This window comes from Felis catus, chromosome D1 (assembly GCF_018350175.1).
Source record: "Felis catus isolate Fca126 chromosome D1, F.catus_Fca126_mat1.0, whole genome shotgun sequence".
Classification (NCBI taxonomy): Eukaryota; Metazoa; Chordata; class Mammalia; order Carnivora; family Felidae; genus Felis; species Felis catus.
In genome coordinates, this window is record NC_058377.1 from 43,741,564 (window position 1) to 43,768,790 (window position 27,227).

General features: G+C 35.9%; 1 protein-coding gene across 7 annotated transcripts in view; it reads left to right on the top strand.

Moving 5' to 3' along the window:
- Positions 1-27,227, top strand: part of NOX4 (NADPH oxidase 4) — a 170,649-nt gene that overhangs the window by 26,735 nt on the left and 116,687 nt on the right. For 6 of the 7 annotated variants that reach the window (XM_045038630.1, XM_045038631.1, XM_045038628.1 and 3 more), the window contains 4 exons: positions 1,468-1,565; positions 5,396-5,447; positions 12,412-12,484; positions 16,782-16,862. In XM_045038630.1, coding sequence (XP_044894565.1) covers positions 1,468-1,565; positions 5,396-5,447; positions 12,412-12,484; positions 16,782-16,862 — 304 coding nt within the window. The remainder of the gene's footprint in view (positions 1-1,467; positions 1,566-5,395; positions 5,448-12,411; positions 12,485-16,781; positions 16,863-27,227) is intronic. The other variant, XM_011286538.4, reaches the window with a different exon arrangement.

A 27,227-nucleotide genomic window follows, 5' to 3' on the forward strand; every position in this document is an offset into this window, starting at 1 on the left:
GAATGTATCCCTTAAGGGTATATCTCATACAGCTGTTACCTAGGGCTTTTTTTTCAGGAGAATTCAGAAAGAATGACCCATAATCTATGTATGTAGTTAACATATAAACCTTTAATTTAAAATGAAGGGATTTTTTTTAAAGCTTATATATTTCAGACATGATAAAGCTATAGGACACACAATTTTGCTTAAATTACGCTTTATGCCTATGCCATAGTTGAGTCTCACCTGGGCACCCTTTTAAAAATTTCCTTAACTCTGTACTTGCTTGTTAGTTAACCCACTTCTAACTTCCTGTCTGCTTTTTATGGGATCTTTTCCCTTTTTGATTCTGGCAGGAGCTTATCAATCAGTTAGCTAACTTTTTATTTAGCATTCTAGTCTTTCTCTTCTGTGTGCTTTCTGAGTACTTTAGAACTTTTGGCATATCTACATCTCATATGCTAGGTTGGAGGGGACCATAGAGTTTTCCAGTTTCCACACCATGTTTTCTGTTGAAACAGAAAATTTGTGTAGACTGTAATTGTTCACAAACCAGTTTCAGGTTACTTATCTCATTAAATCTCCTATTTCTGTCATTATCATTTTACAGAGAACTAATCTGAGGCATTGGTAGGTAAACAGTGTGGCCAAGAAAACTGGATTTCCAACTATTATCTGTTGTTCTTTCACCTCCCTTATTTCACCTACAAGAAAAGATTGGGAAGGGGGAATGTGGTATCATTCAATGCACAAGTTTGTTTTCTGCTTCCTTTCCAGCCTCTTCAAGATAATTTTCCTTTTCCCTGGCCATGCCAAAATGAATTTGTCTTCAACTCTGTAGTAACTTCCTAACATGTGCATCTTTTGCAAGAGCTCTGAGTCAGTTGAGCTCTCTGTCTACTGTGCCACTGTAGATAGATTGTTAAATGGTAATTATTACTTTCCCGAGTTTTTAATACCAACGAAGTGATTGCCAACACTTTTGCTGTTGGGTTTAGGATGCTATGATTTGAATTTATGGGTTGTGAGAAATTTTGACTAGTTAAAAGCCTTCCAGGGGGTCTATATTTTAGGTTGAGTGGCAGTGGAAAATCACAAGATATATGCAACAGATTTAGAGCTAGAGGAGAGATGAAAAATGTAGAACAACTCAAATATTCAGGAGCTGTTAAATAAGTAAATGCACGCTCATATCCTCATACATTTACGTGTGTAAGTGTGTACGTATGAGTTTCCTAACCCTCACTTGCTAGGGTTATTTTATTCTAGCTTTTGAAAATTCAGTTTCTTTACATGATTTCTAATACTAAACTGTCAGTAATCAAGATTTTTGTGTCTTTAAAATTTCCCCTTTCAATTTAATATTTTATTGCTCAGATCAGCTGTCAAAGTTTGACCCTGTGTTTACTGAGGGAGAGGAAATGAGCCCTCTTTGTGGAGCGTATAGAAAAGCCCCACTGATTTGGGCCTCATGTGATTCCGTAGGTGTGCACGTGGCTGCCCATCTGGTGAACGCCCTCAATTTCTCAGTGAACTACAGTGAAGATTTCGTGGAACTGAATGCTGCAAGATACCCAGATGAGGTGGGTGGTCTCCCTCTTCTCATTTTCCTTTCACTTTTGGTGAGGTGACTGATGAAGGTCTGTGATTTTCACGGAAAATTTGTACCTTGCTGCTCCCTTTGAGTGCTTTTAAAATGCAGTTGTCAAGTTGAGTTTTGTTCCTTTTCAGTAGAAAATATAGGTAATTACTATTTCACAGTCTCTCCTGCTGCAAATGGGAGGTGGAGAGTGTCTACTTTTTATATTTCGCCGTGTTCCGACGGCTGCCACTCAGGCCTGCCTTCTGCCTCCCAACAGCGTTGTCTGGTTCCTATCCAGCGGAGACGGCCAGCGGTGTCTTTACGGGGCAAAAGTTCTTTTTTTTTTTTTTTTTTTTTAAGAACTTGGGCAAGAAAGGGCAGAGACCCAGGTTGACTATTTGAGGATCCTGAGTAATCAGTTTATTTGACTTAAAAAAGTATTATTGAGTTGTAGTGGTTACTCGGTTTTGTTTTAATCCTTGAAATAGGTGACCTGGAGCTGAATTCTGGTGCGGGCATTATTATTTAGGGCTGCTTTTCTCCATGTGAAGCTACGCATGAAGTGAAATTGTATGTGCGGGGTGGCGGGCCAGAGCCTGATGAACACATGTATAACCCTGGTTAGGTTAGCTCTCTATTGCTCAGTACTTTCATCCTGACTTTTCCTCAGTCTTCCTTTGCTTCATGGCAAGACTGCATCAAAATCAAACTACTGGGCATCGAATTTGATCACAACCCCTCCCTGTTCTGCTAAGTCTGGTAGTGACTTTGTAGGATTGTTCCCTCTCTTCCCCAGCTCCATTTTCTCTTCCACGTATCACCTGAGTTATCTAGACGAATACTGCTATGGTTATGTGCTTGATCTCTTTTTCAAAACAAAACAAAGGGAACACCAACAACAAACACAGAAACAAGTCACAAAACCAAAATAGCAAGCAGCCTTTGCTAAGTTCTTTGACCAGACACTAGTATTCTTAAAAAAGCCAAAATGGTTTAACTGGTGTGCATTGGGGTCAAGCGTTGATAATTGCACTGAGCACCCAGCATTAAGAACCACTGACAAATCCAGCTTCGTTGCATGCCAGTGGAAGCTCTTCACGTGTAATGATTTCAGAATGGAGCCACCACTTTTTCCATCTCCTGCTACCTACTCCTATTCCTGTATCCTCCTCTCTCCATAGCACACGGATTTCCTGGTTTCCTGCCTCTGCCACACAGAGATGTCCTGCCATGCCAAGGACGTCGCCAGGACCGAAGCGACTCCAGTCTTTATCTTTCCTTCTTTGCTTCTCTCTTTTGTTTTGGTAATCTTAAGTCTTTAATAACTATAATGGTTCTATCATTTTTTTAAATGTTTATTTATTTTTGAGATGGACAGAGAGAGAGAGAGAGAGCAGGGGAGGGGCAGAGAATGAGGGAGAGAGAGAAGCTGAAGCAGGCTCTGCACGCTGTCAGTGCGGAGTCCCATGTGGGGCTTGATCTCATGAAACCGTGAGATCATGATCTGAGCTGAGATCAAGAGTCAGGCGCTTAGCCAACTGAGCCACCCAAGTGCCCCTAAAGGTTCTATCATTTAAATGTCATATGCTTTTGCTTAATATTTTAATATTTTTAGTCATATTAGGGTCTGTAGTTATTAACTTTATTTAACTTTATGCAGCTTACATGCTCAAAAGAAAATATTTTAAAACTCTCAAGAAAATGAAGTTTAAAAAATGAAACCCTTTTCTCCAAAAGTAGCCACAGTTAATAACTTTCTGTTCTCTTATAAGATACTTTGAGTGGTATTTTATGAAACATACTCATCAACAATTTTCTTATTTCCATAATTACATGTGCGGTAGCTTGCTGTATCAAAGAGTATAGATCTATCATTCTCTTCGTACTAATGTGTGACAGTTTATTTTAGACTTTTCCTTATTCACAGATGTTTAGGTTGTTGTTGAGTCTTTGTTATGAACCACTCTCCAATAAATCGATTTTTTTATATGCTTCCACTAGACAGATCCCTAGAAGTAGAATTTTGTTTCAAAGGTGTTCACATTTTTAGTTTTTTTTTTTAATTTTTTTAAAGTTTATTTTTATTTTGAGAGAGAGAGAGAGCAAGAGAGAGCAGGGGAGGGGCAGAATCCCAAGCAGGCTCTGTGCTGTCAAGGAGGAGCTGGATGCAGGGCTTAAAGTTGCAAACAGCAAGATCATGACCTAAGCAGAGATCAAGCGTTGGCTGCTTAACTGACTGAGCCACCCACATATTTAATTTTTGCGCCCTGCACATTTTTAATTTTGATGGACATTGCCAAATTGCCTTCCAAAAAGGCTTCACCAGTGGACATACTTCTACCAAGTTTGTCAGAATGCTTATAGCTACACCTGCCTTGTTTTTTGTTTTTCTTTAATTTCTGCCAGTCTGATGGATGAAAAATGGTAACTCATTGTTTTAATTTATATTTCTTTCTTTGTTTCCTTCCTTCCTTCTTTCTCTTTTTTCTCCCTCTCTTCTTTATTTTTGAGCAACTTGTAGGTATCAGACAATGTGCTAGATGAAGATGAAAACACAAGCACACACACACACGCGCACACACACACACGCGCACACACACACACATGCACACACACCCTGCACGCATAAAGAGAGTCTTCTGTGAATTGTCTTTGAGAAAGAAGGATTTGTGACAAGCAACCTTTGTACATGCTTTGTGGTCTCTGTCTGTCTTCAGATTTCTAGTGACCCACCCTCAGGCTACTGGGTGGCACACTCTTGATGGCCTACCCGAATCTGCCTCATCCTGTCATGTGTGAAACTGTCTCCTGCTCTCTCACATTCCATCCTCATTCCCTGGCAGTAGTAATTGTTCCATCCTCTGAATTCCCACAGCTATTGGTTCAGATTTCTGGTGTTACCTCTTTGGTCAGCTGTATTTTCACTAGCTGTTTATATATTAGGTTACTCTAGGTTACCCTTTAGCTATGTTCCTAATGTCAGAGATAGAAGTCAGCTGGCCCCGGCAGGATGAAGTTATGCTCTTGCTGGGCAAGTGGCCCTTATTCAAGGCTTCTGCAATTATTTCATATAAATGGCTTCCCACTTTGTATATAGGTTGGGCTGACTCCAGCTTCAATGGAGGCATAGGAAAGAATTTCAAAAGTTGTGCAATATTAAGCACCATTAGGATGAAAAACAAATCCACAAATCTACTGGGGATTGATCTCAGAAGATACAAAGGGAGTTGCCTAAGGTCCATTACACCACAAGAGATGTAGTTTAAAGGAAAGATTACACTAACAAGATTAATTTTTATATTTCTGAGTAACAGGAGCCCATCCTCTTTATTTGAATATCGTCACTACTTTTCATAGTATTTGAAATATTGTAAGTATTCCATTAGTATTCTTTGCACTGAATTTACAGTGTACAGCCCTCCCTATATATTTTATTACTTTTGATTTTCACTGTCTTGACATCTTAAAGGTGCAATTTGACAATTATGGTGGACAAAGTATGTATGAATGTTTCCACATTATAGCCAAAGATATTGAGTCTCCAAATGGTCATAGTGTGGGCTTCAGGCCACTGCTACTAATTTGTAATTAGCCATGAAGTTGAAAGTCTACACTTTCTGACTCTTCATCCCGTGCTCCTTCTTTCTCAGAAGGATAGTCTTCTCTGTGTGATTTTGCACTTGTTACGATCTCCTCTAGTGTCATGAAAACATTATGAAACTTAATTGAATTTCTCATTTCCATTGGGAGAATGCATCTGAAATGCCTAATGGATCTGATACCCAGCAGATTCCTTGTAGAATTTTACATTATCAATGTTCTATTTTTCAGTCAATTTTTTTCCCTTTTTCTCAGGATCCTAGAAAACTTCTCTTCACAACTGGTAAGTTGTTATTCATTGCTCTTTCTGCAGATTCAGGGAAATCTTTGAAAATAAGCATCATCAAACTACATAGCAATTAAATATATGTTAAGATATAACATGGAAAATTTGCAATCAGAACCAATATTAGGAGTTTAAGCGTAAGTTGCAACGAAAGCAGGGGACAAGGCAAACAGTGGGGTTCAGATGAACTAAGAGTAAAAATAAGTAAATCCATTTGCCTTCCATATGTTCTTCCAATAACAACAATGTGATGCCATAGGCTTTGTGCCCACGGCTGTGATAGTCCTGTTGGAGATGATACACATGGAATAGTCTCTTGCCCTCAAGGTACTGGAAAGAAACACCAAGCATTCTGAATATCAATGTGGCTCTTATAACTCAGTAATTTAGTAGGATATTTTGTCATCTTTATAACCTATGTAAAAAGGGGAGAAACAGTCATTAAAATCCATTAGTTTTCTTGCAATGGGACTCCTTTTTCATTTGTCATTTACTTTTCCTTTCCAAGCATGTTGTCCATGAAAGCTCAGTCTAGACTATTAATTTGTTAAAGCGCATTTAAGCATCTCAAAATTTTGTCCTGTTGTTAGTATAATTCTTACTAAAATTCTTCTCTTTCTCAACCTTACGTGATGAAAGGAGAAAACTGCATTTGGGGGATTTTTAGCACATATTTCAGTGGTAAGGACAATTAGGTAGTTGAGACGGTCTGTCATAAAGGCTTGGCTATCACAAACACCCTATTAAGGATCAAAATTGCATCGGAGACTGAGGTGCATGGCTCTGTCAAATGCATTGTTTTTCTTTTCAATCAATATTATGATGAAAATAATAATAATTCAGATGTTTTTTCCCCTTCCTTGTCACAAGTGAGGACACAATGGTATATTTTGATTTATAAAATATATATTTTTTTCTGATGCAAAGTATTCCACAGTTTTCTCTGTAGGAACACAATTTAGTTTTGTTTACAACTTTGCTCATTGAAAATATGTTTTTCATTTAAGCCTTAAGAATTGGGATGAGAAATAAGAGGCAGAAAAAGCAGAAAAACAAAACCTTATGTGTGAATCAATGTAGTTTTTGGTTCATATGAATTAATTTTACAGAAATATCCAAGACCTTTGTTTTAATATTATTTTGTATAGCACAAAGTATGGGTGAAACATGGAGACATTTAAAATGTTTGGGAAAGTTTAGTTTACAGACATATAAAAAGATGTCTTATATGACCAAGATATTACATTCAGAGTCTTAGTGTAATGAATACTTATATATAAGCAGGTGATCTCTCCATCTAGCATGAAACCCCACCATCCCATGTTTTTTCCCAGAAGTTTCATGAGTGATGTTGGACTAAGTAGAGATGATACTTAAAAATACGAATTTCCAGATTCCATTCTAGAGAACCTCTCTCTGTAGTGTGACCTGACCATGAATGTTGTTAACCTTCCCAGGTATCTCAGGAGCTTCTGTTTCACCCTTACGGAACATCTCATCATACTGTTGTAATTCCCTTCTCGCAACACCTAACTTTTGTCTACTCTCTTACCCTATTCTCTCTCTCTGTCTCTTTTTTTTAACCTGCTCAGCTTCTGCTCAGCCTCCAGCCTCAGCTGACACACCCCATCATGCACAAATTCCTCCTTGGAGGCAGAGCTGCTCTCTTCTTTGGCATAGGTTCCTAAAGACACATAGTAAAATACTATGCTGGAGAATACTTTATTTCCCGTACATGCATGGTCTTTTCCACCTGAATGTGAGCTTTTCCAGTGTAAGGCAGGGCTGCCCCTAGGGCATGCATAGCCTCAGGTACATTTTTTTGTGTTGTTTTGTTTTGTGGAGTTTCTGTCACTACAAACAATTTGAAAAACAAACCAGTATATCACTATCCTTTTAGTGTCCCAGTCTACACCATTTCATGAAAGAAATTCGGTGCTGGCCAGAAGGTGCCAGGTTCTCAGGTTGTCAGCTTGGAACACAGCCCAGAAGCCCTATGTATGAGTCTGGAGCTTCTAGAGCATCTGATTGACCCTACTGAGTAGTAGGTGAGAGAACAAAGCAGAATCAAAGGATGGCAATGGGAGAAGGGATGGTTTTCTACAAATAGACTTAGTCTAGCTTTGTGTTACTAGTAAGTCTATGATTAAAATACCGTTTCATAGCTACAAATGTTGTTAGGTACAGTGCCGAGGAAAAATCAAGTTTCTTTTTTTTTTAAATTTTTTAATGTTTATTTATTTCTGAGAGAGAGAGACAGAGTGTAAGCAGGGGAGGGACAGAGAGAGAGGGAGACACAGAATCTGAAGCTGACTCCAGGCTCTGAGCTGTCAGCACAGAGCCTGATGAGGGGCTCGAACTCACAGACCGTAAGATCATGACCTGAGCTAAAGTTGGACACCCAACTGACTGAGCCACCCTAGTGCCCCAAAAATCAAGTTTCTGATGGAGGAATGCATGCATGTTTTTAGATTTTCTAGTGATAAAGTCTACCTTTTATTGGTTAATATATTTCTTAGATTTTAGGTTGTTTAATGTTACATAGAGTTTTCTCTCTGTCTTTAAATATTTTTCAATGTAATCTACAACTGAGAAATTAAGGTGGTTTTGTAGAAAATAAAGTCTGTGGCAGTTCAAGTGACATGAAATATGGTAGTTAGATCACTCAGTAAGAAATGTTAAAAACATTAAGAATTTAAAACTTAAAAAAAAAAAAAAAGGGGCGCCTGGGTGGCTCAGTCGGTTAAGCGTCCGACTTCAGCCAGGTCACGATCTCGCGGTCCGGTCCGTGAGTTCGAGCCCCGCGTCGGGCTCTGGGCTGATGGCTCAGAGCCTGGAGCCTGCTTCCGATTCTGTGGCTCCCTCTCTCTCTGACCCTCCCCCGTTCATGCTCTGTCTCTCTCTGTCTCAAAAATAAATAAACTTAAAAAAATTTTTTTTTTAAAAAAAGAATTTATAAAATAAAACAAGTTTAAAAGATTGTATTATTCAAACATGGATTTCAAAATATTTAGTATGTCATTTCCAAATTTGGTAGTACCTTGTATGATGAGAATAAAATGCATACTATTCAGTTTCAATTAGAAAAGCCTTCAAAAACAAATAGAATTGTGTTTCCAGTTATGTTGGAAAAAAACAGGATAATGAGTACAAGATGGTATATTTCTGACCACATCTGGATGTGGATGAAAACGTTCTGTCAGTTTCTTCTAGACTTGGGAGTATACTGCAGTCCTTTTAAAGGCAACTAATTAATGAAATCTAATATGCATAGATAAAAAGTAATAAGAATAAACATACAAGCATGTCATTTCCTAAGGAAACAAGTGTAGGTTTTGCTTTATAATTTGAAGGATTCAGAGAGTTCATAATGTACTTTCTGGCAGGTAAGATGGCCCAGTAAGCTTTGACTAGCTCCATAATTTCCAACCTGTGCTTCCTGACTTTTGGAATGTGTGTAGTAATAGAAACTAATATATTGGGTCTTAGATGAGCTGTCATGGAAAGCTAGGTTAGGGTGCCCCTTGATGTACCCTGAAAACACTCAATGCTTAGCTCTCTTTAAGCACTTAATGCCCTTTGTTGCATTTGTCTGCTTATCTTGCCTCCCGTACTGGACTAGAATTTCTTTTAGAGCAGGATTCATTTTTTCTATCACCTAATAGTACATTACAGATACCTAGAAAAAATACACTGAAGATAAAAGCCAGTTGTGTAACTCTACTACTTGTTACATAGATCTTTACAACATCTAGATAATCAGTTAGCTAACCTTTGTTTAATTCCAGTGTCAGAAATTGTAACTTCTTAAGGTACGCCCCTTTTTTTGACCATTGTAATTATAATAATTTTTCCTTTTCATTGTTAATTATAAGTAACTTTTTCTTCTTCATTGAGCTGGCCTATTACTTTATAAATTACAAAGTCTGATCTTTTTATATTCTGGGAGATAGAAAGGAAACATGAATCCTTTAGATAAAAAAGATAACTTCATAAATCTGAAAGAACATTAAAAATTGTTGAATTGATTCTCCTCCAGTGAGATTGGAGTTTGGCCTAAGGGACAGTAATGGGAGCATTAATCCCAGGATGTGCATCCCATCAGCCAAGGTGTCTACTTCATCTTCAAGTGACTGATGTCAACTATTTCACCTCCTCTGAATCTTTCCAGTATGTTTTCCGTGTTCTGTTCTAAAAGGTGTTCACTGGTTATATGTTTGAGGAAAGATCTGTTTCTGGTTTCTTAGTGCTAGTACTTCCCAGAGACTTTAATATACTAATGTGTTCTGTGACTCTGTAAGGAATTATTATTATACTTTTGAGAAATAGAAATTAATATCTCAAAGAATTACTGTTCAAATAATATACTTTGGAAATTATGCCTCTACACTAAACATACTCAGTTTTTTCAGGTGTCCTGATGAAGTGATTTGTAGACATTCCATAGCTAATCCTGGCATATTTAGAACCACATGGGAAGCCTTGTATGCAGACACAGTAGACCTTAATAAAGTCCCAAGAAAATTATTGGAAAGGCCTCTGCAACCACAAATTTTACATCATGGAACCATCTGGGATTCTATCATTTATTTATTCATTTGGTCAAATAAGTTTTTTTTTTTTTTTTTAATTACTTGAAGCCAGAGAGAAAGACCTCCTCTTTTTTTTTTTTCTTTCTCAAATTTATTGACTTATAATTGGAGCCCAGTAGATAATGCATATGTAAATTATGCTATTTGATTGATTTTTGACATATATATACACTTGTGAAGCCAAGACCAAAATCAAGATAACAAATATATTTATCATTCCACAAAGCTTTTTGTGCTTTTATAATGCATCCTGAGACTGATCTGCTTTCTATCACTGGAGAATGGTTTGGATTTTATAGAATATTATGTAAAAAGAATCACAGAGTTTGTACTCTTGGGATTTTTTAAGTGGAAGAATGTCTGGCTGTTTTCACTCAGTCTAATAATTTTGTGATTCATGTATGTTGTTGCATATAGCACATGGTGGTTTTTTTAAATTGCTGTTTAGTGTTTCAGGTAGAGATAATACCACATTTACCCATTCATCTGTTGATGGAGATTTCAATTGTTTATAGGCCTTAACTGTTAAAAACATAAAGTGACTATGAATATTTTTGAACATGTCTTTGTGTAGATGTGTATTTGAGATTCTTTGGGGGAAATACTTGGGGGTGGAAAGGCTGGGCCATTTTGTAGGCATGCTGTTTTTTGTAAATACCATTTTTCTGTACTGTTAGTCCTTAAGTGTGAACTAGTTATATATAGTTGTCTTGTTCTTCTCTTACCCCTAGGAAGTTAGTATTCACCTGGGGCAATGGCAAAGAGGAAAGGGAGGGAGGGCCCTGGAAAAGAAGTATAGAGAAGAGATGATTTGGATTAGGCATATCAGGAAAGGCAAGTATTGTTAGGCTTCCAAATCTGTATATTGGGAAGACCAAGGAGGAGAGAGTGTTCAAGTGTTAAGCATACAAACACTAGCTCCTTAATTTCTCATGTGGCCCTTTATAAGTAGAAACTTGTTTCTACTGTACTGAGATTTCTAGCATTTTCCAGTGATTCCAAACTGTTGGAATCCTAATGATGCACACCTGTATTGCTCTTGTATTGTTCCCAGCTTGTCTGCTTCTGCTAGAGGCTTACGGTTCATGATGGCCCTTCTATGTTCTAGGTGGTTCCCTGGCAAGGAGAGAAGTTGGCGAATGCCTATACTTTTGGAGACACAATTGTTTCAATAGCTTTCCATAAAGATTTAAGATGGAATCTCTCAGGTTATTTAGGGCTTACTGTTGCTTGTATGATTGTAAGAGCAAATAACAGTAGCTTATAGACGGGATATTTTATTTGGTATTAATAAGATAAATCGAAATGCAACTATTGTGATTTTAGTTGTTTTTGATCCAGCATATCAACTCTTCATTTTGGATATGCTGTACCAACTAACATTGGATTTAGCCACCTATCACATCAGTATTAAGTTTGCAAAGCATTGCACATTTTTTTCTTTGTTAAAAAATGATTATTATATCAGAAACGCTGATTAACAGCCTGTTTTTCCATACTAAGGTGATAGGCCTGCAAGTGTTCTTAAAACAGCAGCACTGTAATTCTTTTTTCTTGAACTCTACCATTTTTTGTTCTACAGTTGAAGTTGTGGTTTTTAGAAAGCTTTAGGTTTTGTTTATTTTTTCTTTAAAATTACTCCGGATAGTGAAGCCCAAAAGAAATTATTTGAATTGAGACTAGAGGAGCTATTAGTTCCATAAAAGGAGGGCTGAGGGAGTCAGGGAGTTTTCATACTGTGGTGGAAAAACCAAAACGGTAAAAGGTGTTGGATATCAACTCAGTCCCATTGCATATTTTTTCCTCCTTTAAAACAGCTTTATTCATGTAGAATTAGGATACAATTAATTGCATCTCTTTAATACACACTCATGTTTCATAACTTTTAACACTTGGTATGTTTACAAAACCATCATCACTATCAATATAAGGAATAGATCTTAACACTCACCCTTTAAAATTTTTTTGTGCCTTTAGAAGTCTTTCCCTCCTGCTCCTCCTTGCCTCCCCATTAAACATGTTTACTTTTTCTCTGTTGTTTTCATTATTGACATTTGATATCTTGTGTGCATTTGGGATAGCATGTTCCCGCAGAAGTGTGTACACATCCAGCATTCTGAGTGGGATACGTGAAAATACTAAGGTGGACTCTTCTTTTAAAGGTAGAAAAGATTGCTTTGTTTTAAGTACCTTGAATCTGTGCTAATTTTAAAAGGGCTTTTTTTGAGAAGGAACATACAAAGAGATATGTGATTTGAATTGGGCTTCCCACAGAGCACCGTAGCCCTTTGGATTTTAAGGTAATAATTTTTTGTACTTTTTTTCTCAGTATGGTTTAAGTTAAATGTACTTATATACCTTTTTTATAGTTCCTGGCCTGACAGGGGTCTGCATGGTGCTGGTGCTCTTCCTGATGATTACAGCTTCTACATACGCAATACGGTGAGTGTCAGGCCCATTATATCAATGTTTACTGGCCCGAGTATTTAAGTTTTCCTCAGATTATCTTCGTTTTCATATGCAGAAAAAGTGTTGATTAACTGGAATGCTTAGCAAGTGCAGCCAGTATTTTGGTTAATGGCCTATTCTGGAAAACTAAGAGTGAAGTAGAGACATTTCCATATATCATTTCCTGCTTTTGAAAAATCTCTTTGTTTAGTCAGATGTTCTGTGTTGGTAAGGAAACATGTGGAGACTTTTTGATGACTGAGGAAATTTGAGTTCTTCAGGGTCATCCTTCTGAAGGATAGTGTATCTCTACAAGACATGAGATTGAAATCAACATGTATGCAAAGGAATATAACATAATTATTTTATAACTCATTTCCTGTTGCAGTTTATTGTAGTATTTTAAATGAAGCTTTGGGAACATGGTTAGTTGACATCTGCTAAAATAATCAAAAATATCTGTATGCATATTTATTCTTCTGGTTATGAGATTTTGAGCAATTGCAGGCATACATTTTCATGAACACTTTCACATGTTCTTTTTGATAGATACATTCTGTATGTCATAATATTTTACAGCATCTTATGTTTCTAGGTCCAACTTTTTGGTTCAGAAAGCAAAAAGAAGAAATAATACATAGTATACAAAAATCCCCAATTACTGTATTTGAGATGGGAAATTTAATGGAAAAACATGCATACACATTTTGAAAATAATTACCTAATAGAATATCAAAATGATTCTATCTTTGCACTTCTGAGAACATCTCTGCACACATTCACACACCCCAAAATGTCGCAAGTAAACTCACCAGAGTTTAGCACTATAAACTTTCTGGTTTGATGTTTATAGGCTTAATCTTTCTTGCCTTTACTCACTCAGTCCTCACCTCCTACCTCCACCATCACTCTCTTTTTTCCCCCTTTCACACTACTGATCTCTCTCTTCATATGTCTATGTATGTCACTAATACAGAATCATGTTATAGATGTTATTTTAAATCTGCTTCTTATTTAAATATGTTAGGAACATTTTTGTACATTAATAAATATCTCTCTGTCATCCTCTTTACTGTTAGAACAGCATATCATCCTATATACATAACTTTCCCAATTCCCCTATTGTTGGATATTTTAGGTTGATTCCATTTTTTATAGTATTTCAGTTCTGAAGCAAACACCCCCATCCATATGTCTTTGCATACTTTTGCACTTACGTCCTGAGGAAAACTATCTGGATGTAGAATGGCTTGGCAAAACAGTAAGCACACTTTTAAGACTTCTCATAAGAATTAAAACTCACCTTACAGAAAGGCAAATCAAATCTCTAACATTAGTGCTTAAGAGTGCCAATTTTGTGGGGAGAAATTTTATTTTAGTTAGGTAAGGCATATTAAAGAACATACATTTTTCAGTTTTCAGTGCTCTTAAAGGAAAATGAGGGCATCTGACATACTTATTTGCAAGATTGAAGATCTATGAATGTTCTACATCGATTAAAAATCCTTAATTGAGAGATAGTTTTATAAAATGGAGTATAAAGATCAGCTTGTATTTTCAACCAAGCCCTTATATTTGTACTCATAATAATTCAGGGAATGTTCATCAATCTTCAGTTTTTCATGTCTTTAAAAGAGACTAAAACCAACTCTGCTTTTCTCCAAGCTTTATTGTGAATTCTTAAATGGATCACAGAGATAATCTTCTTCTTCCTCTTCTCTTTACCAGTGAGGAAATAAAGCATTAGAGAAATTAAGAGAATAAATGGCTCCAATGTTTGATTTCTTTTTTTCTTCTAATGGTTTATCTTTTTAAAAAATTTTTTTTAAACATTTATTCATTTTTGAGAGTGAGAGAGACAGAGCATGAGCAGGGGAGGGGCAGAGAGAGAGGGAGACACAGAATCAGAAGCAGGCTCCAGGCTCCGAGCTGTCAGCACAGGGCCCGACGCGGGGCTTGAACTCACGGACTGCAAGATCATGACCTGAGCCGAAGTCGGACACTCAACCGACTGAGCCACCCAGGCGCCCCTAATGTTTGATTTCTAACAGTTGAATGTAGTCTAGTAATTCACCAATGGTTCAGTATGGGTCAACCTATTAAAATAAGTAAATATTTTAATAGCAGGTGACAGGAATACAAACATATTTTTATCTCAATAGATTTTTAAATGGTGGTTATTAAATCTTAGCCCTAGTTATGAATTAAAATAAGTAAACTAGGAATTAATTTCCTTTATAAAATTAAAAAGAATAGAAAAGCCAGAACTAAACTCATAAAAGAAACATGAGATACATTCCTAAGAAAATTATGCCAAAAGTGATATTTTTAATTCTACCATTATTATATATGATAAGAAATGAAACATTTAGAATTAGTAGAAAGAATGCAACAATAAATCATCATTATTTCCAGAAAGGTATATGTAATTGTTCTGCCAGAGAATCCAAGAGAATTATGGAAAAAAAAAAAAAACATTAGTGTTATACCAAAGAAAAGAATTGTAATAGGTAAATGAATACAAAACAAATATTAAAAATAGCTTTTATATAATAGCTATTATCAGTTTGAAATTGAATAAAACTAAATAATAGAAACATGGAATATCTAGAAATAAACTTAATAAGAAACTTGTTAAAATCTATATAGAAAAACACAGAACTGCATTGAGGGAAATAAGTAGATATTTTAATAAAGATTGCATACTGGAAAAATGGAGTTCTTCCTCAGTCATTTTGTAGGCTTGTTGCAATTCCCATCAAAATCAAAGATAGATTATTTTGTTTTTTGAATTCAGCAAAAAACAGTTCTAAAGTTCACCTGAGGGAATATCCAAGTACATGTTCCAAAGAGAAGTAAAAGGGAATGTGGCTTACCAAACATTACCACAATTAAGCTTCAGTAACTTCAAACAGAATAGGACTTAATTGCAAAAATTACCAAGGAATTGAACCTAATGATAGAGTTGATAGAAAGCCCTGTAGGAGACTTTGATATATATAAGAAGCTGCTAAATAATAAAGATGCCATTACAAACTTATGAAGAAAGTAAGGCTTAAGTGAATGAAATTTGAGATAAATTAGAGGTAACTGTAAAAAAATTATGCCATTAAAATTTAAAAGAAACTTTGCCCAATAATAAATTCTTACAATCTTATGGAACATGCTTAAATTATATGGAACATGCTTAAAATTTAAACAGTTTACACACAACAATTAAGAAAAATATACTGTAGAAATGGATAATTATCATGAATAGATAAATCACAGAAGAATTTAAGGTAACACAGAAAGGAAATCATATCCAATTCCACTTACATAAAATAATGAAAATGTATAAAGTGGAGTTGGGGTTTGTGGAAACAGGCTTACCTACTGTACAGTTGGGTTTATAATTGATAAACATTTTCAGAGAGCAATTGCCAGTGTGTATGAAAAACAAAATGAGTGTCCTTCAATGTAGCAATTCCCCTTCTAGGAATTTAGGTTCAAAAAGAATCAGCTATGTGCAAAAAGGCGTATGATCCAAGGATATGAATGATCTTGCTTATAATAACAAAAGCTGTAGATGAAGCTGTAGATGAACCCCTGGATATTGCTTATCTCAGGCGTTCTGAAAGTTCTAGGGGTTGTATCAGAATCCTCTAAGAAGCTTTTACTAATATCTGCCTTCCACCTCCAAGATTCTAATATTTGAATATCTACCCAGACATATGAAATAAAATATGTTAGTCTTCTTACTTTTCTCAAAAGTTTCATAAATTGTGCTCACCATACCACTTCTTTTGAGGCTCTTTGTTTCCCCCAGGGCAGTAACACCAAGGTGTTTTTTTTTTTTTTTAACATGTAGGCTGTTCAGGAAAAGAATATAAAACTTTAATGAGCATCTATTTAGTTTCTCTCAATTTTACTTTCCTTTGGACTACTCTCACACTATGTATTAGGATAGGAGGATTATTTGTTTTAGGTATCATCTGAAAATTGAGAATATTGATCAAAAGGACAGTGAAAGTACATATTATCAGCCTATTACCTACTCCTCAAACTCATAATTACTTTAAACATTTCATTTTAATTCTTTCCATGTATCTTTATTTGAAATACAAGGAATCTTCAAAATTATGAAGTGTCAGTTATAATTTTGTCAGTTCTCTCTGCATGATATGTTAATCCTTTTGTCTTAATAGATAAATCTCAGATGAACTCCTATTTTAACTTTCTTCAGTTTTGACATATGTTTGAAATGATGGAATGTAAAGTGGCATTGAAATTAAGTTATTTGTTTTTTCAGAGTTTCTAATTATGACATCTTCTGGTATACTCATAATCTCTTCTTTGTCTTCTACATGCTGCTGATGTTGCATGTTTCAGGGTAAGTTTAAAAAATATTTAAAATATTTTTAAAATCATGTATACCTAAAAATAGGGTAATGATAGATAAATCTAGAGAAATTTTGATAGAAAGTGGTAAAATTATTTGGTTATATGGAATTGAGGGTAGTGTCAAGAATGAAGAAATAGTTCTGTGTTTATCATAGCATATATATTTTTTAAAGTTTTATTTATTTATTTTTTTTTTTTCGAGAGAGAACTTACACACATAAGTCATGAGCAGGAGGGACGGGGCAGAGAGAGAGGGAGAGAGAATCCCAAGCAGGCTCCATGGTGTCAGCCCAGAGCCCGGCACAGGCTCGATCTCACAAAATGTGAAATCCTGACAGGAGCTGAAACCAAGAGTTGGGCACTTAACTGACTGAGCAACCCAGGCATCCCTATCATAGCATATTTAATGAATCTAGTATAAAAGTATATTAAAATTGAAAGACAGTTACTTCTTTTACAACGTTGCAGTTTTTAAAGTCCATGTAGTTATATCGTGATAACCTCTAAGAGAAAGTTAGTAAGAAATAAAGAACTTCAAGAAGGTATTTTAATGTTTCTTAAAAGTTTAGGAATTCCTAATATCTTGCTGCTGTGGAATTTGTAACAATAGATTTACCAGGTTTTAGTTTAAAAAAGCCTAGCAGCCTGTAGCAATATTTTTCTAGATATATCTTCTGAGGCAAGGGAAATAAAAGCAAAAAATAAACTGTTAGGACTACATCAAAATAAAAAGCTTCTGCACAGCAAAGGAAAAAACATAATTAAAAGACAACCTACTGAATGTGAAATGATATTTGCAAATGACATATCTGATAAAGGGTTAGTATACAAAATATATAAAGAACTTACACAACTCAGCACCAAAAAAACAAATAATCCTATTGAAAAACAGACTCTTTTCCAAAGAAGATATCCAGATAGCCAGCAGACACATGGAAACATGCTCAGCATCACTAATCATCAGGGAAATGCAAATCAAAACCACACTGAGATATCACCTCACACCTGTCAGAATGGCTAAAATCAAACACACAAGCAGCAACAAGTGTTGGCAAGAATGTAGAGAAATAGAACTCTCCCCTTGTATTGTTGGTGGGAATGCGAAGTGGTGCAGCCACTGTGGGAACATTATGGGGGTTACTCTAAAGTTAAAAATAGAACTGTAGGGCACCTGGGTGTCTCAGTAGGTTAAGCATCTGACGTTGGCTCGGTCACTCTTTCATGGTTCGTGGGTTCAAGCCCCATGTTAGCCTTTGTGCTGACAGCTCAGAGCCTGGAGCCTGCTTCAGGTTCTGTGTCTCCCTATCTCTCTGCCCCTCCCAGCTCATGCTCTGTCTCTGTCTCAAAAATAAATAAACATTAAAAAATTAAAAAAAAATAGGACTATAGAACTACCCTGTGATCTAGTGATGACACTATTGGGTATTTACCCAAAGAATACAAAAACGCTAATTCAAAGGGATACACATATCACTAGCAGCATTATTTACAATAGCTAAATGATGGAAACAGCCCATGTCCATAAATTGATGAATGGATAAAGAAGATGTAGTATATACACACAATGAAATATTATTCAGCCATAAAAAGAATGAAATCTTGCCATTGGCAACAATATGGATGCGCTTAGAGAGTACAATGCTAAGTAAAATCAGTCGGTCAGAGAAGGACAAATACCATATGATTTCACTCATGTGGAATTTAAGAAACAATACAAATGAGTAAAGGGACAAAAAAGGAGAGAAGCACAAACCAAGCAACAGACTCTTAACTCTGGGGAACAAACTGATGGTTACCAGAGGGAGGTGAGTGGGGGGATGGCTGAGATAGGTGAAAGGGCTTAAAGAGTATACTTATTATGATGAGCAATGACTAATGTATAGAGTTGTTGAATGACTATATTGTACACAAGAAACTAATATAACACTGTATGTTAACTATACTGGAATTAAGGTACAAAACTTAATATAAATAAATAAAATTAAAAATTAAAAAAAACAAAAAAACAGGGACGCCTGGATGGCTCAGTTGGTTAAGCATCCGACTTAGGCTCAGGTCGTGATCTTGCTGTCTGTGAGTTCGAGTCACGCATCGGGCTCTGTGCTGACAGCTCAGAGCCTGGAGCCTGTTTCAGATTCTGTGTCTCCCTCTCTCTCTCTCTGACCCTCCCCCGTTCATGCTATGTCTGTCTCTGTCTCAAAAATAAATAAATGTTAAAAAAAAAAAACAAAAAAACAAAAACCAAAATAACAACAAAGTAAAAAGGTCTACCCACAGTAGTAGTTGCAGAGAAAGCCTACATTGGTTTATAATGATCTGAGAGAAGGATCTGTCAATATCAGAAGATCACAAAGGGAAAAAGAAAGTATCCTAAGCTTGTTACAAAGAATATACACCAATTATTCTGAAAATGTGTGTCAACCCAAGCAGTGTACTCAAAGGTATAGTGCTTAAAATAATCTGTTTGGTTAGAGGAAGGAAATAATACATTTTTGTGTATGCATGTGTCTGTATGATCACTAGAGTGGACTATGGTTTTGTGTTGAGACTCATACTAATATGACACAATAGACCATTGTTTGGCATCAGGTTCACTTGATTGAGTAAATGATACAGGGTAGAAATATAGAAAAGTCAATAGGATAATGTCAGGTCGTTCTTCTGTGATGGTCTCTCTGGTTCTCCCACCTCCTCTCCCTTACCTCCCATGTAGTAGCTCAGTTTTGAGATTAATAAATAATAATTAATAAGTAATTCCAAGGCATAGACTACCTTGCTTTGGGCAAGACTCATGCTCCATAGGAACCAGTTTCTTGGTAGCGGCCCAGATCTCTTCAAGGGATACCCTCAGTTACAAGAATACACTGCACACAGGAAACTGAGGTCTGTGAGTCCTACATAGTTCATTCATAGTCTTCCTGGTGCAAATGCATTCCACCATTAATAAACAATGTTGCCTGGAAACACAGCTGGCATTCCCTGTTTATCATAGCCCAAAATGTTTCCAGGGAGACAGTGTTTGGAGAAAGCTTCAGATTTGCTGTTAATCTTTTCCTCAGAATGTTTTATAATGTACTTTGTCAGTACAGTAGGTCATATACATAAATTGTGTATTTATTTCAGGGTGCATGTTCAAAATGTTTTTTTTTTTTCCTCTGATTTTGGAGGCCACTGGTTTAAATAGCAGTTTTATATGGGTCTCTCTTCCATGTCTTGGCTCAATTTGTTCTATACTGGGTTCTAGAACATACAGTTGTAGAGCATCAGAAGCATGGCCACATATTATAATCATGGCTTCCAGTTAGTCATTCCTGCCACACAGGGAAGAGGGCCATGGTCTGTGGAACCTCTGGATTCTATTCTTTTCCCTTTTTTTTTGGGGGGGGGGATAATATGTTCTATGGACTATTAGGACACCAAGAAATCTCTCTGTACAGAAAATTTGTTTGCCTGTCAGAGCTATTATCATAAAATGGACTATGAGTAAGCAGATGTTACTGATGATAACAGTAATTGAAAACAATTACATAATGCTTACTATATGCCAAGGATAAATTCAAAATAATTGAGATACTTTGTGTCTCCAAGGATCACAGTTTTATGAAGATAAACAATACTGTCACAACCCCTTAACAGGTCAGAAAACTGAAGTATAGAGAGAGTAAATAACTTCTGAAAGTTTACCTAACTGATGGATCCTGGATACAAATTCAGGCATTCTTACTCAAAACCTCCTTTTTTTTTTTTTTTCAACTGCTAGGTTCTGTATTTTTAGAGAACTCTGTACTTAGAATTTAGTGTTAAGATTTTTTTTTTAAAGGTTAATATCTTGATTTACCTGGGATTGTGATCTCTTTCATATATCTATCTGTAACAGAGAGAAAAATGCAATCATTTCTTAGTATAATTAATTATGCATTCTTTTGCCTTTATGTTGTATTAAGTTAAAACTGAAAATGTCTGTTTCTTTGTAATTCAAAATAGAGTCAATTTTTTTAAAGGTTCAGGAGTTCAAACAGATTTCTTAAGCTTAAAGAGGATTGTATTGAGAGTTCTTCATTTTTTGGACATAAAAGAAAGCCTTCTTACATTTTGATTTTACTTTTGTAGAACAAGGGTCACAAACAGAAAGTGACTTTGATTTTTGCAAAGAAATAACAAAGGCATCTGCGGGATGAATTACATATAATCAATTTCTTATACCAATTTAATAGTTATATATTATTAGTAAAAAACAATTATTCTAATATTGAAATCAGTGTCATACAACAAATACATAACCCTATAAGCATTGTATAGTGCACAATTTTATGAAATTAAATTTTTATTTAAGTATAATTGACAAAATAATATATTTATAGTATATTGCAAATTATATATCATTTAAGTTTTTTTTTTACAATGTGATGATAAACATATATGTTGTGAAATGATTACAACCAACCAAGTGAATTAACACATTCATATCACTTCAGTTACCTTTTTTTTATTTTCTGCTGGTGAGAACGCTTAAGATCTACTGTCTTAGGAAATCTCAAGTATACAATACTGTATTATTAACTGTAGACATCATGCTGTACATTAGATCCTCAAAACTTATTCTTCTTATAGCTAAAAGTTTTTAACCCAATGACGTTAAATTTTGAATACAGTCACACAGATTATGCTTCTGGTGTGGGAAAACTTACTAGTAGTAAATCTTGTTTTTTTTTTTTTTTTTTTTTTAATGTTTATTTATTTTTGAGACAGAGAGAGACAGAGCATGAACGGGGGAGGGCCAGAGAGAGAGGGAGACAGAATGTGAAGCAGGCTCCAGGCTCTGAGCTGTCAGCACAGAGCCCGACGTGGGGCTCGAGCTCACGGACCGTGAGATCATGACCTGAGCTGAAGTCGGACGCTTAACCGACTGAGCCACCCAGGCGCCCCTACTAGTGGTAAATCTTACAGCTTTTTCAAAATGAAACATTTCTCAAAAAAGTCTTTTTATTCCTAAAAGATCTGTCTGTAAGTAAATCTGTTGAAATTATTATCATTTGTGCCAATATTGAGAACTTAGACGTATCTTTGCTTATGAAATATCTTGATAATTTCATTCTATAACTTTTGGATATATGAGTAAGGTGCAGTTATTCAAAGTAAGTTTCTTGGATTTATACTGAGATTTCTGTTAAAGAGCATACTTTAGATTGGAACAGGAAATCAGTATTTTCTGGGCATCTCTCCATCAGTGTGCTAACTACTATAATGAAGTATAGAAGAACAATATATGATCTTTAGTCTTCCAGCGTTGGTAATTAGTTTGCAATTGAAAACGTCAGTTGAAAGAGCTGGAGAGGGGTGCCTGGGTGGCGTAGTTAGTTAAGTGTCTGAGTCTTGATTTTGGCTCAGGCTCAGGGCATGACCTCATGGTTCATGAGATCAAGCCCTGTGTCAGGCTCTGGGCTGATAGCATGGAGCCTGCTTGGGATTCTTTACCTCCTTTGCTCCATGCCCCTCCCCCATGTGCACGTGCTCTCTCACTCTCTTAAAATAAATAAATAAACTTAAAAAAGAACTAGAGAGAATTTTAGACTGCATATTTTCCAGCCATAAACATATTTTATTTTCAAGAATTCTAGTAGTTCAAAGAACAGAAGAATCAATGTAGGCTAGAAATTTTAGAAAATTTTAGGCTTCAAGGATGAAGCCATGAGAAATTGTTGACTGACTAGTTTCTCTATCTAAGCAGACTTTTGCAATAGGAAGACCAGTTGTTTCTGATGGTTTTCAAAGGTCCATTTTACTTTTGTAGAATCTCCAGTTTTGAAGGAAGCTTAAACGATATCTTGAGAAAGATGATTTTTGTCTCCCATGCAATCTAAGTAAATATCTAGTATTGAAAAGCCCATTCTGTCTTTGGGAAGCTCCTGTTTTCACAAAGTTCTTTTTCTTTTGAGCCAGAATTTATTTTACTTTAATTTAATCCAATGACTTCGATGTCTATGACTCTGTAGGCCATCAAAATTCAGTCCCCTCTCTTTTAAATTATGTTCATGTGTTCCTTGCTTTATGATATTTCAAGTCTCATCATTATTCGAAATTAAAAAAAAACATATTCATAGTTAATATTCATTGAGCACTTATCTTGTACCTTACTAATGTTTGATCTCATTAAATCCTCCCAACAACCCTGGTAAAATATGCTGTTGTTATCATTATTATTATTATTTTATATTATTATTATCATTATTGCTATTATATCTTGTCCAGGTGATAGAACAGGGACAGCGAGAGGTGAAGGAACTTGTTAAAAGTCGTGCATAATAAGTAGAAGAGTTTGGGTTTGAACCCAGGGATCATCAGATTCCTGAGGCCACATTCCTCATCACTAAATTAGGCTGGCTGCAGTTTGGTATGGCTTCCTTTGTATCCCCCCCCTTTTTTTTTTCTAAATTTTTTTTTTTTGAAGTTTTATTTATTTTTGAGAGAGAGCACGGGCGTGCAGGCGCACAGGCACCTGAGTTGGGGAAGGGCGGAGAGAGAGGGAGACACAGAATCTGAAGCAGGCTCCAGGGTTCTGAGCCCTATGTGGGGCTTCAACTCCCCAGCCATGAGATCATGACCTGAGCCGAAGTCAGATACTTAGCCAACTGAGCCCCGTTTTTAAAAGTTTTTTTACTGATTTATTTATTTTTGAGAGAGAGAACTTTGTATCCCTTTTAAAGTTGGAAACCAAACTAAATGTAGTGCTCTGGTGTATGTAATATGACATTGGCAACATAGAAAGTTTATCTTTCTCGCTGCAAATATTACGGTCATTATTTAGGACCTGATTGTCTTGTTCCATGATTATCCATGCACTTAGCTTAACTTAATTTTTATACTTGTTACCTATGTTTTGGAATTTTTAAATTCTTTCTCAGCAAATCTATTTATTGGGTGACATCCTTAAAAGAACACATTTCATACAAACCAAATCAGATGTTTCTATTCGGTGGTCAAATGTATCTAAAATATGCTAATTTTCCTTTTCAAGAGATCAGTAGAGCATGGCAATTAAGAGCTATACCATTAATAGCTCTATGACCTTGCCAGATAATTTGTCCTCTTTCTTAACTATTAGATGGGATTAATAAAGTCACCTACATTATAAGGTTGTCTCAGGTTTAAACAAGTGAATGTAGCAATATAGGCATAATAGAGACATACTCAAGTATTAGAAAAAAAATTATACCAATACTAATAGCTGTATTAGGATGAAACTCTACATTTAACTGTTTGAAGAATCTTTTTTGTATAAATACACAGCACTTTTGAAGAGCCCAGATTTTCCTATCTGTAATCTGATAAATGTATAATGAAAACAGCTTAGCAGATCAAAAGAATATTCCTTGAAAGGGCAACATTTTTTATGACATTGTTAGGTCTCAAAAATTCAATTGGTGTTAACAATAAAGGTTTATTTTGGGATTTGCAAGACAAGCATCCTCCTGGGGAATTTTTTTCTTTTAATTTTTAACACACTTTTCTAGGAGTTTTGCTATTTGTGTGCTATATTATGGATATTTCAATTTGGAAGACGTTTGGGGAAAAAAAAAAGCCAAAACTGTTTCCTCTTTTCAGACATGAATGTAACCGGACACTTCTTTATTTTCATTTGAAAAACTCATCAGGAGGAGATATATACTGCCGTTCTCACTTACTGATAAAAGGGATATTGGAGTGAAAAGCAATTATGAGTGTCACAGAGCCTCAGCGGAGAGACTAACCCTACTCCTTTGACAGGCATGTGGAGAGAACATATTGTAAATGAGATCTGGGAACCTTGCCTCTCAGTCTTACCACAGTCACCACCCACTGGCTTTAGCTTGTATGTTGGGTGGATAATAATTGTATTTTGCTTTTTTATTTACATGAGAGAGGAATTATAATGTGACAGTTCTTAAAAAGAGAGGGGGAAGGGCCTTCTCAAAAGCACATGTGGCAATGAGCGCCAGCTAATTGTATAAATAATTTTTTTGTGCTAGCTCTGCTGGGCCTCTCAGACCTCATTTTATTATATAAATTAATACATATTATTTATATATTACATAATACTTATTCTTTTAGACAGAGCTCTTTGCCATTTGGGACTATTTGCTGGCAAGAGTTCATTGTAGAGTGTGATTTATATTCTGTTTGAATCATGTTTTCTAGGGGGATTTAAAAGAATGGATTTCCATGTGCATGTTTCTAAAATCATCTGTTCTTTAAACCAGGGAGACACAGTGGGCAGCCTTTGTCAACAATGACATTAATGAACGAGAGGCACTGTTGGCTTCATAGGAGTTTAGGCTCAAGAAGTTAACCAGGGTTAGACAAATATTTATGAGGTTAGGCTTATTGCACTGGCTTATCCTCCTTCTACTATGCCCTTAGGAGAAGGAAATTAAGAACATTCTGTTGGGGGATGGAGGTATTTATGCAGTATAGACAAGTGCTGAGAGTTGCTGATTCCAAATATCTTCTCTTCTAGAAGCCACTTGCACTGAGTGCTCTTTTCACCCACACTGGCTTGTATGATCTTCCTACTAGAGAGAGGCATTTGCACTTAAAATGTCAATGGGAATTTGGTGAAGCCCAGGGAAAGGAAGGCCCAGAGGTTTTATGTTAAGCCAATCTATTCTAGCACTGGGAGAGAAAAATTTATTTCCCTACACTTTCCTTTCAATTTTCCTTTCATTGCCTCTAGATTTGAATTGGCTATATAATTTATTGTTCAAACTAGACACTGAGAATGAAATGGGATACTGTGGATAATTAAGCAGTGACTTGTGGCTGAACCAGGACATATGGTTATTCTACCTATTCCTAGGCATAGGGGAAAGTTCTAGAGAGACTGAATCACAAAAGGAAACCTTACCTCAAATAGGGGCTCTACATGGGTATGTGGGAGCCTAGAACCTTCAAATAATAAACACAGTAGATTTGCCTAGCTTTGTCCCACTTTAGAGATCATAACTGGATGTGCTCTACCATGTTAGGTAGAAGGTTGAGGAGTTGCACGTTCATGGGAATTGCTAAATCTTTTGTATACTACGTGTCACCCTTACAAGTGACCTGTTCTGAATAGTTTCTAGATGCTTAATTTCTACTAGGTGTGCATAATTATTTTAACGTTGATGCCCTTTATTTCTACTTCAAAATCCTACTTCTTTTTTAATAGAGTAGGAGTTCTCTACTTGGATTCATAATCTCTAGGAATCACTGAATGGGTGCCGGGGATCCATGAATTCCTGGAATACACCCACCCACCACCCCCACAGTAGCTTGCATTAGATTCCCAAAGCTATTTGTGTCCCAAAGGAAGTTAAAAATAACTGAATGAAGCCTAAGCTAGGTTTTTACTAGAGAGCTATAATATTACATTGATACATCTTATATTTCCACTTGTTTTATCCAGAATTAGAAACAATAGATTGTGGGGAAAATTAGAAACACTGGGACAATTTTCTTCTCACATGAAGGTTTCTGTAAGGAGAACTTACTGATAAATATGATTATGCATCATCATTTTATTTTATTTTAAATGTTTGTTTATTTTGAGAGATAGAGATAGAGAGAGAGAGAGAGAGAGAGTGTGTGTGTGTGTGTGTGTGTGTGTGTGTGCATGTGTGCAAGCAGGGGAAGGGCAGAGAGGGAAAGAATCCCAAGCAGGGTCTGTGCGTCAGCTCAGAGCCTGATGGTGGGGATTGATCTCACAAACCATGACATGATGACCTGAGCCGAAATCAAGAGTTGGGTGCTTAACAGAGTGAACCACCCAGGTGCCCCTACATTATCATTTTAGAGGATAATAATGATACTATTGCTAATAATTTCCAAGTTTTATATAATATTCAATATGTTACAGGTACTGTTCTTAGCAATTTATGCCACATACATATATACATATATAACCTCTCACATGCACACATTATGGAGTTTTTTGTTTTTGTTTTGTTTTGTTTTGTTAATCTCATAGCACTATGAGGTCATTTTACAGATGGGAAAATGAGGCACAGAAGGTTAAATTAAATGATTATTTAAAGGCACCTGGCTAGTGCCTGATAGGGCTGGGGATTGACCCACATTCTGACCCCAAAATTTATACATTTAATTTCTAAACTTTTCTTGAATTAATGAATTATTTATTCATGGTTTGGAGGGTACTTTGCTTTTGAATGAAATATATTCATGTCATGTGAAAATCTGGGATAATTTTCTAATTTATCTATAAAAGTTGGCGAGTGTGTATGTGGTGTTTTGTGTATTTTGAGTAAGAAGTTCAGTTTTGTTACAAGCTACATAGATTTCAAGGTTTTGAAATATAGTCCTCCCAGAAAACTGTAAGAAA